The 19,501-nt window shown below is 38.2% G+C and overlaps 1 protein-coding gene across 3 annotated transcripts in view; it reads left to right on the forward strand.

The window, feature by feature from the left end:
- Positions 1–18,081, forward strand: part of FHIP2A (FHF complex subunit HOOK interacting protein 2A) — a 33,457-nt gene extending 15,376 nt beyond the window's left edge. For all 3 annotated transcript variants that reach the window (XM_084524962.1, XM_084524961.1, XM_084524960.1), the window contains 12 exons: positions 929–1,222; positions 2,237–2,433; positions 3,648–3,762; positions 3,868–3,944; positions 4,044–4,236; positions 5,490–5,659; positions 6,539–6,682; positions 8,235–8,325; positions 10,061–10,204; positions 14,601–14,741; positions 15,914–16,017; positions 16,109–18,081. In XM_084524962.1, coding sequence (XP_084381088.1) covers positions 929–1,222; positions 2,237–2,433; positions 3,648–3,762; positions 3,868–3,944; positions 4,044–4,236; positions 5,490–5,659; positions 6,539–6,682; positions 8,235–8,325; positions 10,061–10,204; positions 14,601–14,741; positions 15,914–16,017; positions 16,109–16,214 — 1,776 coding nt within the window. In that variant the 3' untranslated portion in view covers positions 16,215–18,081. The remainder of the gene's footprint in view (positions 1–928; positions 1,223–2,236; positions 2,434–3,647; positions 3,763–3,867; positions 3,945–4,043; positions 4,237–5,489; positions 5,660–6,538; positions 6,683–8,234; positions 8,326–10,060; positions 10,205–14,600; positions 14,742–15,913; positions 16,018–16,108) is intronic.
- Positions 18,082–19,501: the final 1,420 nt, after the last annotated feature.

The raw sequence follows: 19,501 nt of genomic DNA on the forward strand, positions 1-19,501 counted from the left end.
TGTTTAAGGTACATTTGTAATAATTTTGTCATTATTATAGTGCAGATAAATGTTTAGATTAATAATCTTGCTACTGCTTTGAAAGACTGTCCTGTGCTGAAGTCTAATTTATGTTTCTACTAAAATATTATTCACCTGTGCTTATGCCAGAAGAACACAGAATTTTTGCCACTGTGTGAGTTTCTTCCTGGTCCCTCAGAGCATAGATTTAAATGCCTCTTTAAGTGCTGGAGACGGATTTATAGAAAGAGAGATGGGTTGCTTTCTTTCATAAGTAGAGGTGCTGTGTAGCATCTGAGAAGGTTCTCTGTGATCTGTTATAATACCTGGTGCCCAATGCTAACTTAGAGTATCTTCTGTCCATTGAATCTATTGAACTTTTTCTTCAACTCAAGGGTATTCTACTATTGTAAATGTGTGCACTTTTTTTTTAAACCTATCTCACTGAAGATAAACTCTCAAGAAGTTTAGAGTGAGTTCCATTTTGTATGACTCTAACTGGAAATAGTATTTCAGAGATAAAATGAATTTGAGGCCTTGACCTAGAAAGGGACATTTTATAGTGTGTGCTAAGGTCAAAAGGTGCCCTTGTAAGGTAAATGAAACACTTCAAATAGGGAGCAAATCAAATGAATGCGTGCCTGCATTGGTGGAAGGAAAAAGATGCTATCTCCTAAAAGGCAGGTTCAACCTTGAAACCATACAGGATTCAACCTTATGGGTCTTAAAACAAATTTAAGCAAATTAAAAAATGTGCTGGATTAAAAAACTCACATATTCTTGCAACCCATTACAATCTACATGGTTACTGTGTCTAGCCTTGTAGAGAACTGCTTCAAATGCAGGTGTACAAATTTCCTTTTAGTAGATTTGTGATTTAGAATGAACAGCAATTTCAGCTTTGTAATTGCAACCAAATGCTTTGCAGAATAAGTTAAAAGCAATGGCTTCCAAAGAATCAACAAACATAATCACAGAAGACATGCTAAAAGGCCAAGAGTCTTTGGCAACAGACACAGGACAGCCCATTCAGCCTGAAGAAATACCTGGTGCTGCTGGAGCAGAGCAAATGGAGAAGGAAGATGACCTCCCCCACCAGGGAGATGATCTGTCTTTCAGTCTGGATGAACTAAATGTCGCATCATCACCCGAGTCCTCCACTGTCGGTCCAAATCAAGACTATAATTTAGTGAATTCTCTACTAAATCTCACTAAAAGTCCGGTGAGTGGGTTTTTTTTGTTTGATTGTTTGCTTTTTTGCTTTGTTTTGTTTGATGTGATAAAATGAAGGATTAGTTTGCATGCAGCATGGATTAGGCAGAGGGAGTGAACACATGTCTTTACAGCTTGTACTTTATATTTTAAAAGTAAACTGAAGTTTTTTTGTGTGTTTTTTTGTCAAATGCTTATTTACTTTTCAAATTTAGATTTTTCTAAAATAAAAATATTTTAGAAAATGTATATTGTTTGTTGATGGTAATGTCAGTTTTGAGCAGTGTCCTATACAAATTGCTCAAACACCAGCTATGTAGGATAATCATTAAGTTAAATATATCACGAGGATTTAAAAAACAAAAACAAACAAACAAATAAACAACTTCTGATTATTTTGAGTTAACCAAACCCATTTTTCTTGCAAAGGCGCTAGACTATGTTTAGGGGTTTGGTTTCTTTTAAAAAAAGATGACATATGTCTTACCCAGTACATCCTGGAATTCATCCTTAGAAGGATTCTTTCTGAAAATGTAGAGTAGGGTTGGATAAGTCTGTAATTGGGACAGCAGTGATGAGAACAGAAAAGTGTATCATGGAACCCTGAAGGGTTTGAGTTGGAAGGGACCTTTAAAGCCCATTCAGTTCCAACCTCCCACCATGGGCAGGGACACCTTCCACTAGACCAGCTTGCTCAAAGTCCCGTATCTGTCTGTGTAGCTCATTATTGTTAAATCATAGTTCATATTGTCTAATATCTTGGTCTTAGTCTGACCTACAGCACGCTCTCTGTCAACTGTAAGGTTGCAGTTGTGTTCTTAGTATTTGACCTGGATTCAACTGAGGTTATTTTGCACCATCCAAATTCACTAGAAATAAATCTCAGTGACTGAAAAAGAAACAAAAAGAAATGGATTCGTTCACTGTGAGGGAATGGAGAGGTATTGTCTGGGAGATGTTTGCTTCTTGATTTCAAGTGAGCTTCGTTCACCCTATGATTAATTCTTCCATGTCTTTCTGCCAGGATGGCCGGATAGCCGTGAAGGCCTGTGAAGGGCTCATGCTTTTGGTGAGTTTGCCAGAACCAGCAGCTGCCAAGTGCCTGACTCAAAGCACTTCTTTATGCGAACTGTTGACAGACAGGCTGGCCACCCTCTACAAAGCCCTGCCTCAGTCGCTGGATCCCTTAGACATTGAAACAGTGGAGGCAATTAACTGGGGGTAAGAATTTTATCTTTGTATTTAATACCTGTGGTGACTTCACATCCCTCCCTGACACTCATTTTCTGTAGTTAGATGAGATGTACAGAAACATTTACACCCCCCATGCTCATCTCAAGGGCAGAGTTTAGTTACCCTCTGCAGTATAGAGGTCAGACTTGAGTTGTACAACGTACTGCTTATTTCTGCCACAGGGCCAGGTTTGACTGCTAGTCCATTGCAGAGGTTCCTCAGGGGGTGAGGTTTTCCACTGAATTACATCAGCAATTTATGGTGTTGCAGCTGTAGCATCATGTGTAGATTATTTTCCTGTTCGGGTGTCAAGGATTTAAGAAGCATAGTCACGAACTTTTCACTGTATGCAGTAAGCCCCGTAAGGTGCTGCAGAGGGCAGGAAGAGTGTATCTGACAGCAGGCTGTTGTTGCAAAATTTTTGCAGTAAAAATGAAGAAGGAAAGAGTTACTGCATAACAGCATGAAGCAAAAGATACGTGCCTGTTATCCTAACTGCTTGTTTGTCATATTCTCAATACATTTAAGTGCTCCTTCCCACTCTGCCTTTTTTCTTATGAATTGATCTTGATCTGCTAGTACACACACAAAACAAAGCTATTTGCAAAAGAATATTTTAGCTTCTGGTGGATGGAGTTTGAAGTTACAAGAAAAAAAAGGCAACAGAATAGTGGAATAAATCATTTTTGGACTGCTTTACCAAAGAACATGGTGCATTTGTTATTCCATGGAGCCTTTAAATTGAGATACATGTTTTTTCTTCTGAAGGATACCATCTAGTTCAGGTATACACTGTGTAGTTTTGGTGGACTTGATTGAGGTTGCTTACAGAGCAGAGATCATTGCCTTCATTTTATGGTCTCTGACTACAGGAGTTGCAGATGCAGTTTCTGTGGCCTGTGTTTCCTGGGAGAACAGACTAGGTGATCTGTATTGCTTTCTGACTTAAGAAATACTTAACCTCAGTATTTCCACTCAGAGTTCTTCTGCTGGACATACCATATATCCTTTAGCACGCCATTGAAAACCTTTCTATGTAATTATAGCATTTCCAGATTGGTAGAGACAGGCAGAAGAACTGTTCTAATGTTCACTTTGTTGTCAGTAGATCATTAATTATGCTGTTAAGTTCAATAAGAATAGAGCTCAATGTTCTTCAAGTACTCGTAGACTAAATAAGTATTTTTCCATGCATTCTCTAGCTTGGATTCCTATAGCCACAAAGAAGATGCATCTGCTTTTCCAGGGAAAAGAGCGTTGATTTCATTTCTTTCATGGTTTGACTACTGTGATCAACTCATCAAAGAAGCACAAAAGGTTTGAAATGTTTACAGATGATACAAATATATTCAGCAAATAAAGACTTCTAGTTGTTTCTTAGCTTTTGAGTTTGAGGCACACCATCCTGTATTTTTGTTTCAGACTGCTGCTGTTGCTATGGCAAAAGCTGTGCGGGAACGATTTTTCGTTGATGTTATGGAACCCCAGCTGATGCAAACGTGAGTAGCATCCTATAAAACACAGCAGAGCAAAGTCTGAATCAAGCTGAGTTTTCGTTTCAAATCCAGTACATATCTGACATTAATTTTACTGTTCAGCTCAGAGATCGGAATCCTCACATCAACTGCACTATTGCACCGCATTGTTCGTCAAGTAACTTCGGATGTCCTGCTGCAGGAAGTAGTTTATTTTATACTAGGAGAACACAGAGAGCCAGAAACTTCGACAGACATCAACAGACATCCATTGCGACACAGGTTAATTGAACACTGTGATCACATCTCTGATGAGGTGAGAAGTGCTAATCACGTAATAATGTCTGCTGGCCAGTTTTGTCTTGCATAGAACTTGTAGAGATGTCATCGTGAGATTTTTTCATATTTCTGTCAGCTCACTGCTTTTTGCCAAGGAAAACAGTTCTGACTGCCAGCTCTACAAACTCCCTTTAGAAAGTGAAACTCAATCTGTTTTTTCTAGCTAGCACATTGCAGCAATTAATAAAGATTATTTGCTAAATTTGCTTGCCCCGTATGTGTATCAGTTTGGGCTTGCTTATCTGTAAGATTGGGCAAAATCAGTTTCTGTAATTGCATTTTAATTTGTGGTTTGTTATATGTTGCATCACTGTTATTTTCCACATTGTGTAGATTCTGTCATGTTACCACATAAGATATAGTAAAAAAAAATATATTTTTTTTTATACAAATTACATGTGGTCAGAGAATATACACAATGACAATGAAAATATGATGTAATAACTTTAAGTACTTCACAGACAGCAAACATCATTAGAATACTTCACATCAGAAAAATCCTCCCTCAGGACCTGCTTGTTTCATTTTTCCATTCTCCACCCTCTACTTTAAAAAAAAACAAACAATAACAAAAAACACCTAACACAAGTTTGATTGAAAGACTGACCTATGCCTTCACATGCCCATTTTTTTCAGTATGTTCACCTGCTCACCTTGTCAAAATTGGTTATCTAGCTTTTGCAAAATGAAGCACTCGAAAGCTGTCTCTAAAAACTGTTTCTTTATTGCTTAAAGTCAGTCTCCTTTTAAAAGCCTGCATATCTTCATGTAAAAATCTTAGTCTGTAATTCTAGCCTGAATATCCCAATATTATTTTGTTTTATTCTGGATATTTGTTACTGTCTTTAAGTCAGTCCTGTTCTGTGTCTCACTTGAACACTGATATCTATCTTCCAGCATGGAAATGATTGTAATACATAGAAAACAAAGTTGTAAGTTCTTTCTGATGTTGTTTGTATCATTATTTTGGCAGGTTTTAGGAGAGTTTTTGTTTTATAGGAATAAATACATGCACATAATAGTTTTCAGATATTTGTAGACTCTCTGTCCGTTTTTTATACCATATAATAATTCAGTGTAATAATTTACTAATTTTTCTTGGGATTTTTGCTTCTTTCCATGATGTAAACAAGTAATTGCGGTGTTCTAAGATATGGAAATTCAGATGTAAGATAAGCAGCATAAGGCAGTAGTACATTGTTCATGTAATTTTTGCTTTTTATGTTGCAGATCAGCATAATGACTCTACGAATGTTTGAGCACCTTTTGCAAAAACCCAACGAGCACATTCTTTATAATTTGGTTCTGAGAAATTTAGAAGAAAGGAATTATATAGAATATAAGCCACTGTGTCAAGAAGATAAAGATGTGGTAGAGAATGGACAGATTGCAGGTGCAATGTAAGTTTCTTTTTTAAGGAAAATTTTCACAACAGCTAACTTGAATATTTATTTTTAAAATCAGGGTGTTTTAGTAATCGAAGGACAAGTGAGCACAGATAGCACATTGAGTGCTCTGCGTATTAAGCTGTATCCATAATAAGCATATCGAAAGTGATGCACAAATTATTACATTACCAGTTGTTGGATCAGTAACAGAAAAGCTAAAATTCTCAAAAGCCTCTTTTCTGAATGCTGAGCACTCAAAGATTGTCATTTAGCATTGTACTTACATGTCGACCTAGCTTAAACCTATGCACATTTGTACTGTATTCAATGAGATTGTTCCTGAAGTCAGTCACTTAGGTGTCGTGTTTACATTTATGTTCTTTAATCATTTTTTGGTGGAAAAACTTTTCTGGGTCACTTCACATAAAATTCTTTGAAATACCTATGTAACTACTGTAACTTTTTTTTTTTTTTTTTTAACTGATGGAGAGGAGGAAGGACTAATCACACCAGCTATTTTAGAAATTATCTAAAATAAGGTGTCTGAGTCATCTAAAATAACCTGGTGATTTCCCAGAGTATATCTCTTGTGAAAAATGTGTCTAAAGGATTTATGTGATGTAATGCAGTGATTTTGTACCAGTCAAAAATGTTGGTTCTGTTATTCAGATCAGCAGGTTATGATTGTTCTTTAAAAGATGAGAAGTTTTGCTGGTTATGTGTAGAGGTTGGCATTTCTGCTTATTAATTTGGTAAAAAGCTGTACATATGGTAGCATTCTGGAAAACATCTTAGTTGTTCAGAGAAGAAAAACAGAAAACATGCCTTTTGATCCAGTTTCCTGCCTTCCGTAACATTCTGTGAATGACTTTGTCTAATATAATCTCACAGAGACCTGGAGGAAGATCCTCTATTTACTGATCTGTCTCCAGATAACACATTGTCAGCTCAGGAGTGGCTCAGTGCTTCTCCACCTGTCAGTCCAGAACATCCAAAAAATGATGGGAAGACTGAAGTTCATAAAATTGTAAATAGGTAAGTTGAAATAAACACTTAAAGAAATCTCTGAATGTGTGGGTGTCTGTGCACACTGTTGCAAACCAAATGTACTCTGTAATGGATGTTATTCTGTGCCAGCTGATAAAATGAATCCACAGAAGAAAATTATGTGGCATTTTATCAGAAAGCTACTTCTGAAAGATCAGAGCTTTCTATAAGTAAAAATAATTCAGCATAGACCAAAAGACTCGATAAACTTTACAGCTAACAATCCAGCCAAATACTCACAATTCTGAATGAAAACCTCATTAGTATAAAACTTTCTTTTCTCCAAAAAACAAGTAATAAAAAAAAAACCCTCCACCTTCACGAAATTCCTTAAACACTTAGGTAGAAGGAAATAATTGCCCAACCAGAGACACGTCTTGGTTTTCAGGGAACAGAAGGTTATCTCTGTCACCTGCAGCATACCTTTCTGCGTGCTAGACATACTGCAAATAGGATATCATGAAGAGGACAGGTTCTGCTCTAAGCGTCTTAGTGATGGTAATTCTATTAGCAACTAATATTAGGACAAATGCTGTTTGCTCTGTTAATACACTTTAGCAAAGCAGCACTGGTATTTCAATGCTGCCCTATTTGCTTATCCAGAGATAATCAAAGGTGTTAGCCAAAGGCAGCAAACAGCCCAAGGACAGTCAGCACAGATTGGAGCGGCTTCTTGCCTTCTTTCCCCCAGTACTACTATATATAGTTTACAGTGGACAAGGTTTGGAGGAAAGATAAAAAGAACGATCTCCTGAATTCACCCTGTGTAATCTCCATCATTGACTAGAAATGTTTTCAGGATTTGCAGTGTTTTGCAGATTTATTTTTTCAGATAAGATGAACTCCATATGAAAACTCATCTACCACGTATTTCTACATACAGATCTTTGAGGAGCCTTCAGGAGTTCAGTGTGGAGAAAGCTAAACTTTGGGAAAAGGGTCCAAAAGCAGTTTTATTTTGCTGTCCAGAAATTTTAATCGTCTTTTAAAATAATTTTTTAATGAAATTCCCTCTCTGATAAGATTCAGAATTCTCTGATGTTATTTAGGCCAGATATTGGTGAAGTAATAAGCACATAAAGTGTATGCACTACATACCTGGCAAGGGCATTTGTATGCAGATATTCCTGAACTAGATATTAGATATTTATTACCTCAACAAACTGGGAAATAAAACTGCCTGTGCAGTAGGTTAAGAAGAATTTTGACTGTAATTCTCTTTTGGCTCATTTATTCCCCAGTGAATTTTCCATGTGCTCTGGTAAGATGGAGTCTGACCTTTAGCAAACACTTGAGCTGGTTTTGACTATTCCTTTTTATCTCCATTCTGTCTGCTCATTTTCAGAAAGTGCTAGCCTTCCACTGAGGCTTTTGCCTCCGGTGCTAGATAGAACAGTTCTGAAGTGTAAGTCTTTTTACAAGCAATAGTTAGAATGCACAGACAATTCAGTATTGTGAACTTTATTGCAGATAATGCAAAAGTATCGATCTGCTGCTCTGTGGATTATGGGTATTCATTAACACACTTTTATCTCTGTAGTTTTCTTTGCCTTGTACCTGATGAAGCCAAGTCGTCATACCACGTGGAAGGTACAGGTTATGACACTTACCTCAGAGATGCCCACAGACAAGTAAGTCAGTGAAGTCTTCGTTATTCCTGGAGAATTTGCAGTGATTATGCGGATATACAAATGCTTCTATAAATAGTCCTAATGTATGCATCTTTTAGTAATGGAAGATGGGAAAATTCAATTTTTATTTTCTAATGAAAACTTAGCTTAGGAGATTTTTTTTTGGTGATGAATCCACCTTGTATTACTCTAATGGGAATAATGGATGACATTAAATGCATTAATATTCATATAACAAATACACTGAGAGGAAATCTGAACTGCTGATAGGTTCTTAATTTGCTTTTGCATTTATCTGCATTCTCTTGGAGAATTGCCTGCCAAGCTGTTTGAAAGGACTAAAGGGAAATTAAAATGCTGCATAGGAGTTATGCAATCTGGGACTTCAAAAATAAAGGCTCATCACAGGGAATGCATAGCCTAAGGCGTTCAGGTTTGAAGTAGAGGGTTCTGGTAGGAAGGGAAACCTTAATGATTTACTATTTTGAAATAAATGCAGCTTTTGTTTTTACACATGTAATCTAAAGTCTCCTTGGTCAGAGGACAATCACTATTTATTTGTGGCTTTCTTATTGAAGCCCTGTGAGTCTTCTATTATAGAAACAATTATGCAAAGATGTAACCAAGAGAGCTATATTTAGTAGGTACTTCAAAAATTCCATGATCTCTGAGTTATGACAGCAGCAATTTAGGGTGAGAAGCTTGGATTTCTGTATTTATTGTATTGTTTTATCTACAGTCTTCTGAAAAGAAAAGGAATAGAAAATAGTGAATAAGAAAATAAAGGTAGACGTAAAATGCCCCCATGTTCTATTCTTGGATGCTAGAAAATACATATCATCTTTGTATTTCTTTCATGCCTTGGGAAAAAGAGTATTCTGGGAGTTATTAGAGAACAGAATTGGTTTCTGTCACTTCCTGACAATGATATGGCTACTCTTAAAATATTTCCCCCCTAAGAATAGCACTGCGTATTGCTGTTATTACAACCAAATAGCTGTTCTGCTACCCTATTTCTATTCCTGGAAGCTTGTACCAGTAGGTAAGCTACATGCACTGAATGATTCCCGAATCTGTTTTGTCTCACTTTTGCTACTGTTTATTCCTGCATTCGTTATTTTCATGTGTATTATTGGTGCTCCTTTCAAGGTACAATTCCTTGAAAGTGAGACAGCAGGCAGCCCGCAGCAAATCAGAGGCACAAGATGATGGGGTGTTAAGGAAGACTGCTGTGGAAGATAGGAAACAGAGAGAGGGAAGAGAAAACCCTGAAGTTCATTTTGTTTCTATCACCTGCACATACCCATGCCTTCCCTCCCTGGGGAATATGGGAGCAATATGGGTTGGATGTTGGGATAAGCTGCCCATGATGCAGTGACAGGGTGGTAATTTACTGACAAGAGTAATGTATATGAATGTAACTTCTGCTTTAGAAGAACCTAGATCCAGATGTGTATTGTTAGCTTTGCTTTGTGTTTTGGTGTCTGCCAGTTTTGGGTAGCTCAGTTCTCCATGTGTTGTGTTTCTAAAACTACCTTAGTAGCATGAACGTTGAGAAGAAAATGAAGTGCCTGTATAGAAACTGGTTATGTTTATTGTAGAATGGCTGTTCTTTTGGGACTTAGATTTCTCATATAGCTACAGATTGTGCTTTTAAGGCCTAGACACTATTAACAGGAAACAAAATGATTTCCATGGAGGTTTGAATATGTTTTCCTCACTACTTTTTTTCTAGTTTCGTGATTATTGTGTCATCTGCTTACGGTGGGAGTGGCCTGGATCTCCTAGGTCTTTGGAAAAGTGCAATTTAGAAGCGTCATTTTTTGAAGGACACTTCTTGAAAGTCCTCTTTGAAAGAATGGGCAGGATTCTTGATCAGGTAAGAAAAAGCAAGTTATAAATTCAATTTCTAATGCTTTCATCACTACTAAGTGGCTAGTGTCCATCAGGCCTTGTGGATTCCATCATTCAGATGTCTGTTACAGCATCATGTTATTGTGTAAAATCCCAAGTCCGTGTTGCAGGTCTCTGTAGATGGCAGGATGTTACAGTGATTGGTATTCTCTCAACAAAAACAGAACAAAACCTTCATGTACATTAAGCATGTTATATTCTTGGTTAGCCATCTTTCTGTGTACAGAATTATTTCTTGACCATTGTTGTGATTGAAATGTCATTTAAATTGATGAGTAATACAAGAATATCCGTGTGGTAAAGGATGAGTGTAAGATAGTATTCTTAAGTACTCTTTGGGACTAGCATCACTGGTTCTGTTTTCATTTTCTAGCATTTACACTTAGAAAGCATGTACATTTGTCAGTAAATAAAGTTCTTTACATTTCCTTTCTGCCACATTTCTCTGAATTTCAATCTGGAGTATTGTTTAGGACACAGTTTACACCATCGTGAGATGAGAAGAACTTATTGTATCGCTGGTAACATTCTCCCCATGTTTTTTCACAGTTAGAAAGAAAACTAGATTGCAGAGAAAATTTCTAGAAGGTATCCTTTCCCATCTGCAATGTAAAGGTGTTTTTCTTTTTTCCCATTTCATTATATTCAAATAATGAAAGTATAGCTGCCAAGGGCAAACAAGTGAGATATGATCTGACAGGCTCCTTGTCCTGAAAAGGACATGTCAGACTCAGATTAGTATAAAGGAGTTAAAAGAAAGTGATTTTTCCTGCTCTGTGTTTCTTTCTGTATCTAGCCTGTCCACATGACCTCGTCTTTCTGAGGAGAAGCAACATGAAGGCTCAGGGAGATGAAAAGGAGGTCACCCTGTACAAAAATTTCTTGTTTCTTTGTCCTTTCGAAATTCTGGACTTAAGTTAGTCAAGTCAATGCTGCTATTTTTGATGAGGAAGCTACCTTTCCTTCTTGGTAAAAATGAGTGCTGAAAGTCTAGATTACACTCCCTATAACACCAGCTGGAGTTGCTACAGATGCAGCATTGCTAGTTTTTCAGAAGTTTCCACAATTCTGTTCAGTTTTAGATGTGCAGATATCTACAGAATGATTAGTTAGCTGTGGTAGTGCCAGACTTCCTGCTTGTAAACGGGACAAGAGTCATTTGGACATACAAATGCACAGGCAACATGACAGGAAACCAGCAGTTGTTTCTAGGTCAGCTCTGTGAGTGTTTAGAGGAGGAGGATGTTTGAGATTACTGACTTTTATAATTCAGAAGTTGGAAAAGAAAGCCAAATACATCTGCTGCTGTATTGTGTGTTTTCAGTGTTTTGGTTCCAGTAAACATGTACTGTGCTCTTCCCTAGTTTAAATGAGTACAGATTGGAGTTACAAGGAAACCTGGTTTTCTTTTTTTAGGAAAAACAATCCTTGTGGATATGAAAACCTTGTCTGAGCAATGACACACAAATTATAAAAAGAAACGAAATTACATCCCCCGAGAAACACCTAAGTATCAGATACATATGATTACAGCAAAAATAGCATCTGGCATGGCAGCACAGTGCCCATATTGACATACTACCGGTCGGCATGACACACATTTGAGTTAGTCAAGCAAGGTGTTACAATCTGTGGTGTCAAAAATACCTGACTCCGAAATTAAAATAAACTGCCCAAATCAAACAGCAGGGGTAAATCCATACTATATCGTACCTAAGGCCTGCCTTAAAAAATAAAAGAAAATAATTAAAAATAGAAATTGCTAGGGGTTATTCATGGTGAAACATACAAACAACATGGTGAAACACACAAACAACACTCATGGTGAAATGCATAGAAAAACCAAAGTCCGACCAAGGGCACATTTGACACAATATATGCTGATGTCCAGATAAAGTAAAAAAATAAAAAATAAAATCAGAAAAGCCTGTAGTAAGGCTACGGTACTACATATGGCTTGTGTTCGTTGTCGTTTTTGCTTTGTCTTAGGTAGTTCTTGTGTATTTATCAGTTTTTATCAGCGGATATCAGAAAACTTCACAGAGCTGGTCAGTATCATTCACCTAGCTTCTGACAGAAGACAGCTGAGGCACAGAAGTAAAGTAACTTGTTTCAAGGCTGTTCAGATCTAGTACCTTAATTATTAGACCGTACCTCCTTCCTGCTGTTAATATTACCCATTAAATTTATGTGGAAATAACTGTTTCCTAAGAACTTTCTAAACTCCAAGTTTCACTGGTTTTCTCAAACTAGAGAACATATGGACATAAATAAAAGCTCAGCTTTCCTTAGTGCTCTCAATGAGTTCAAATCACAACAGCAATCTGTCTGAACAATGCAGCACGTGTTACTACTTTGTTTCCTTCCCTTCTTGTGCACACCAGATAAATCTCATGGCTTCAAAGCCTCCTAATGAATTGACTGACTCACACAACTCTAAAGCCCTTCTCCAGTGGTTCAGTTAGACAGACAGTGGAATAGATTTATGGGAGGAATTTGTGTCTCTGTCTGCACAGTAACTTTTCTCTTCCACACTAACTCAAAAGGTAGTAATCCCTGTCACCTATAACATCTCTGGCCCAGAATCTGAAAGCTTCATTCATTTGTTAGAAGATTGGGATGAATCTCTCGCTAGAATATATCAAGTACAGAAATAACTGCCTCTGACTGGGAGAAATAAGTGCCTTCACTTCACAAGAACTGCGAGACAACTCCCTCTGGCATGCCATGGTGACTAGTAACGATCTCAGGATTACGATACCTAAATGTTAGTTGGGTGTCCACATCCAGTCACTGGAAATTTTGTCAGAACAGCCCCTGTAGTCTTGGGAGCTGTTAGACTGAGAAACCAGTAGGTGTCTTTTAAACCTAATGAATCACCATCTCAGCTTCCTTGACTGTAATGCCTGTCAGGTCGACTCAGTTGCCTGAACTGAGGTAACTGTTGCTGTTTTTGTGATGCCCGAGACGTTCCCACAAGCTGGCAGTTACCACACAGATCTTGCAGGATCCACCCTCTGTGGAACTGTCAAGAGACAATCAGGATACTTGGAGCATCTGAGGCAGCATGAGATGTTTATAAGCAATTGTATCAAGTGTCAAATCTCTGTTGAGTAGGCTAATGAGAGCTTAGACATGGAGGCACACCTAAATATATCTAAATCTGAAGGTGAAGTCTTCTGAATCTTATTCTGGAAAAGGGAAGAATCTGTTCTCCTATTCTTCAGTAGGATGCTAACTTGAGAGCATCAAGGTGATAATTTGGGCCCATGAGCACACATCGTCTCCTAGATATGATTATGCCATGAAGATGTTGCTGCCAACGTGCTTCTGGCAGGCAAAGGGATTGAATGAGGGCCCAGTAATCCATTTCAGGTAGAATCAGGCAGATTAAGTGAAACCATCTGTGCATTGGTAACGTCTTCAGACTGGCACAGGCGTGTAACAAGGGAACGTCTGTCCAACTCTTGCCATCATTGTCTGTTCCACCGCTCGATAAAGGGAAGGAAATTCCACTAGTTTAGAAATTTTGGCCTGCATTAAAACATCAGATTGTTTTCCTTGCAACGAGGAAATTGAAGACAAAAAAAAAAGTTCTTGGAACATGAAGACGGTGTGATGAAAGTACTCTCTTTTATGGAAATGAGTTTCTTTGTGGGCTGGTAAAAACCTTTAAGCTAGGTACTGTTTTGTTCCTAGAAAACCCTTATGGCTGATCAGCGTCTTGCAGCTTCTGACAGTGTTGCCTCTTCCATGTGGTTGATTTGGGGAAAGGCAGCACAGAAGCAGCTCAGAATTTCATGCCGCATTCCCAGCCCAGGATTGCCTCATCTCCAGTAGCATGCTGCCACAAGACAACCTGGCTTTCCGCAGTGGTTCTTTCCAGGAAAAAATAAAATAAAAGAGAAACGCATTATTAGCTTTAAACATGGCTTTATCACTGTCAATTTCCTAAGCTCATATAGTTTGCAGTTATCCAGGAGAAGCAGGAAGATGTTGCATCTAGGCAGATGATTAATCTAGGCTGGTTCTGTGCTATTTGTTTAGCTAGTGAGCTGAAGAACAGTTTTATAGGAAGAGGACTTCTTATCCTACAATAAACAGGAAGTGTGCAGAAGTGCCCTGTGGTTGTAGCAGTTACATAGATAATGATATCTGATGCCTAACTGTTGTATTCTCTTTAATCCTGCTGTGGGACAGGTTTGGGGCCTGTCTTCTAATCTAGCTTTTTATCTTTACATATTTATAAGCCTCTCTGTGAGGTCGTAGTCGTTGAGTAAACACTTGCTGGATAAAAAAAACTCAATGTGAAAATAATAAAGCACTACATTTTCCTTGTTTGTTTGTTTGTTTTTTTGCAGCCCTATGATGTAAATTTACAAGTTACGTCAGTGTTGTCCAAACTCTCCTTGTTTCCCCATCCTCATATACACGAATACCTTTTGGATCCTTACGTGAACCTAGCGTCTGGCTGCAGGTCGCTCTTCTCTGTTATTGTCAGGGTGAGTAAACACACGGTTAATATTTACATATGGCTATAGAGCAGTGATATATTTAGTAACTTCGTAATGAATATTTAAAGCTGGGTACTTTAAGTTGGCAAATGGCTCCTCACTGAAAATAGATACTTAGCTCTTGATTTAAAAATCAGAATTACTGATTTTCTACCCAAAATATTGGAAAATGTATTCTCCAGCGTTTATTCTGATTGTGCATGTCTTCAAAGTTGTTTGTTTAGTTTCATAGCATAGATGTGAAATATCGCTTCTGGCAGTGATGTTGCTTTAAATTGGACTAGGTGACATTGTTGTCACTTGCAGGCAACATCAGGTAATGCAGTAAGAACAGAAAAAGTACAGGTTTGCACCTGGATGGGAAAAAGAGGGCTTTAATCTACACTCCAGCAAAGGACACTTCTGAATACCTGTGCCTGGGTGAATATCTCTGCTCATCCTTTTTTTCTTATTATTTTTCTGATAAAAGCTGTTTTTTACAGTCCAGCCTGTGACCCTTCTCTGGATTCCGGTCAGCAATGAAGTGCTAGATTTATTGGAAGTCCCTTTCCTTTCCCTCTCTGATTTCATCTCTTCCTGCCAGACCTTCATCCTACAAGTGCTGGCTGGATGCCTGTCACAGCGCAGTCATCTCAGTCAGAGATCCCTCGGCTACCCCACGCACCAGCTGTTATTAAGCTGGTCAGGAGCCTATTAATGGTGCTTACCCAGTGCTAACAGAGGGCTTAGCTCCGTTTTTCCCAGCAGCCCTCCCCGTTTCAAATATAATCTTCACTCTCTCCCTTTGTGCTTTCCCTAAACCCGTGAATTTACTGGTCAATTGCCTGCGTCAACATTTACTAGGATGAATTAATCACTGGTGTAATTAAAATAAATGAGTAATTTAATATATGGCAATAGCTAGGAAGGCTTCAGTGCTCCTGTCCTGTTTTATCTCTTCGCTTTCTTCACTCACACCCTTGGCCCTGCTCATATCTTTAGTGCTTATGACCACTCACCCTTTTTTTGGCACAGAGCAGCTGCTCTGCATATTGTTTGGTGAGTCTGTGACAATTTTGAAGTGGCTCTGTGTCCCAGGCACTGAAGGCTGTCATCTGTCCTTGCTGCCAGCCACTCTGCAAAGGTGTGAGTGTGTGTGCTGACGGCGCTGTGCTTTGCAGGTTGTTGGGGACCTCATGGTTAGAATCCAGCGCATCCCAGATTTCACTCCCAAACTTCTGCTGGTCAGAAAACGCCTGCTGGGCTTGGAGCCTGAAGGGCCCATGTGAGTAAATTCATTGCATATTTTCTAAAACTCACTGTTTTCGTGCATGCCAGTCCTGATTCTCTGTTGATTTTTATTTTTCTTCTCTCAGCATTGACCACATGACGTTACTAGAGGGTGTGATTGTGCTGGAAGAATTCTGCAAAGAGCTGGCAGCAATTGCATTTGTGAAGTATCATGCCTCGTCTACACCCTAAGCAGCCTTGACGAGTGGCCAGGCTGTAAAATCACCCAGCCTGTTTTAGTCAGAAGGACTACCGACAACACCCAGCTAGAAGAGGTGACACCTCCTGGCAGTGTCTGTTGACATTTGGCAGGACTGGAGGACGGGTTACTTTCACCAGTCGTTGGATTCACCACGTTGCGAGGTAGATGGATGCAAACGGACCTAGAATGTGATTAAAGGCATTTTGGGAGAAACCAATACATAGCATTTCTAGCCACTGTGCAAAGATCTGCAGAAGCTGCATGAAGAACCACAGACATCAGACCTTGGTTATTGTTCTGTTCTAACGACGATGTTCAGGGAGCTAGGTCTTTCATGCTTTGGAGCTCACGTGCTCCAGTTCGCTTTTTGTGACCATATTACTTTTAAGTAGCAAATTAATTTTATAACATTTTTATGTCCTAATTCGTTTCTTCTCATGTGAAAAGAAATTACAACTAGAGTTGAAATTAATGTTGTTAGAAATGAAGAGAGGTTCAAAAAATCCACTAATTCGTATACAGTGGAATATATTCATGAGATTTTTTTTTTTTTTTTTTTTTTTTTAGTTTTGTGACTCTTAAAAACAACTCTGAGCTTGATTCCCCAACGGATTACTTCAGGAGATTTATTAGTATAAAACCAATACTAGTGAATTAACCCTGATTCAGGATCACGTCCATAACAAGTATATCAGAAATGTACGTGTTTATAGCACATTTGTCTCTGTCTTTCCAAGTGATTGCTCTTCAGGTCATCTGTGTAACTAGATTTACTTCAGTTTTTTGCATGTGAACTCCAGTTGCTTGGCATTTCACCTTTATAGGGAAATGAATTATAGGTCATTAGTAGTTGTTGCTGAAACAGTATTTCTAATTTCTTTTTTAATTTCTAAATTGATATTTAGCTTGAATTTATTTAACAATCCTCTGTGCCTTGAAAATTGGCAGCATAAATGTTCTGTCATTTTTAGAAACATTTTTATTGTTTATCTAACCCTAGCAGTGGTGCCCAGCAGAAGATTGCCTGATGCCAATTCAGTGAAGTGTTGATGCGTTACGTAGGACCAAAATGTGTACCTGCTTTGCATAGTGCTGGGGTACGGAAGGGTATCTCAGTGAGCCTGTCAGTATGAATGCTGCCAGCCAGGGCAGTCGTTCTCACTGCTTGGACTTTGCTGCTCTTTCTCTACAGTGATGGCAGCGAGCCCTTCAGACAGGGCTTGCAGCTCACTGCCACCCCTGCACCAGCAGGGCCAGGAGGCTGTGCTTTAACCTTCAATCCACACGCAGTGATTTGGGTGAGAGACCTGTCCTGCATGCTGCACAGGTGCACAGTACCTCTTCCCCTCCTACAGACCTAACAGTATAGGCGGGCAAGGCTCAGTTTAGTTCCTTGTGTTTACATTGTCTTTCTTTGTCTTTCCTAGTATCCTATTTGCACAGCTAATGCCTGTTCTGGATGTGATTGCTTATATGCAAATATGGGCTCATTTACTCAGTCACTGGAATTGTCCTGGATTTGCGTGACTATACCTGGAATCAGATTCTGCTCTGAATCCATGCCTTTCAGATATTTTTTTTAATATGTTTATGGAATCTGGGTGTTGAGAGGTCATTCGAGTTAGCAGGTTAATTAGAAGTGTCACAGATAACGGGCTAAATTTATTCTTGTCACAACAGTGAAGGTGGTCTTGCTGTAAAGGCTTTCTGTACAGGTTCAGCTGGGGAGGAAGGCTAACAAAGCAGTTCTGGAACCAGGGAAATACTTCGGCAGATAAAACCAAATTCAGTGGCTCCTTATACTGGGAGGCATCTGTACTGTTTCTTGGATTTATCTGGAAAAAAAAAAAAAGCAAATGTATTTTACTTCCCAACCTTCCTTTTTTCCCCCTGAATTTAGCCCTGAAGTGTTTTCAGATCAAAGTGGCATAGTAGGATAAAGCTTAAATAATAACACTTTTCTCATTTTTGTTCTTTAGAAATATACCTTGAAAGTAGCAAATAATTTTAGTGATATGTATTGCAGTCAGCCCATATTAGAAGCTTCATTAATGTAACATACTTGACATATAATTTAGAGCATATGTTTATGCAGTGATGTTTAATACATATGTTTGTTATAATTAAGGTCACAATTCAGCAAAACAGTTAAACATAAGGTTAATTTCAGTAGTTTTCCTAAATCACAGTCTCTTGCGTGGATAAAGTAAGCTGTTGAGCACAAATGCTGATGCTTCATTGAATTTGTGTCTTTATTGTTTTTTCTTGAGCTTAATTACTTTTTCTTTAAAAATTATATTTCATTATTTATTTTTTTAAGTGTATGTTCCAGAATACTTCTGATGTCCTAATTTCAGTGGAAACTGGAAGTGATAATACTGCTATGAATGAAAGGGAGAGAAATGCTAAGCAAAACTTGCAAGAGCTTTCCAAGCTATATAATGATTTGTAAAGCCATGCGGGAGACGTCTGATCTTAAATGAAACCATTAACATCACCTCTGGTATTGTTGTTTTTACTGATACCTGAGCTCATTGTGTTGTACGGAATTGTATCAGTCAGTTTCTGGAAGGACTGCTGCAATGTCTATGGCATTTTAATGCAAAACAGTTTACCAAGCTGCAAACACAATTCCTTAACTCTTGTACGTGGGGAAAGAAAAAAAAAAAAAAAAAAGTAGATATAACTGAATACTCTTAAATTCAGGATAAAATTCTTCAGTCTTCAGCAGCATTGGAGATGTTCTTGCAAACCAAATCTTACTCAGCTGATAAATTTGTAAGACATGGATCCATCTTGGTAAGAAGTGAAGCAATGTTTGAAGTTGCATTAGCCTGAACTGATTTTGTGAGTGCCACCTACAAACCCTTAATTACAATACACGATGACAATGACCTTTATTTTGTATAAGTGATTTAATCTTCCTTAAGAGATGGAACTCATTTAATTTTGTTTTGTGATACTTTCATGCACTTTTTTTGTTAAGAACCTTCTTAGGTTAGAAGTTAGTTCAGGTCCATGTTTTCACCTTTCCAATCTATGCATGTCATTGAGGTGCCCATCTTGTTCCTCTGTTTGTGTTTGTGTATTTATTACCCAGAGATGGACACCTGAGAAAATGTATGGCCTGAAGTTCACAACATATGGAGGTCCTCCACATGTCTGTGGAAAATACAAGTGCTTATCACCTTTGAAAATATGGCCACTAGTATTAGATTGAAATGCTTGAGAGGAGTACTAGAATAACTTTTGATTTCAAAAAGCAGATGCAAACTAC

This window comes from Aythya ferina, assembly GCF_964211825.1.
Source record: "Aythya ferina genome assembly, chromosome: 7".
NCBI lineage: Eukaryota > Metazoa > Chordata > Aves > Anseriformes > Anatidae > Aythya > Aythya ferina.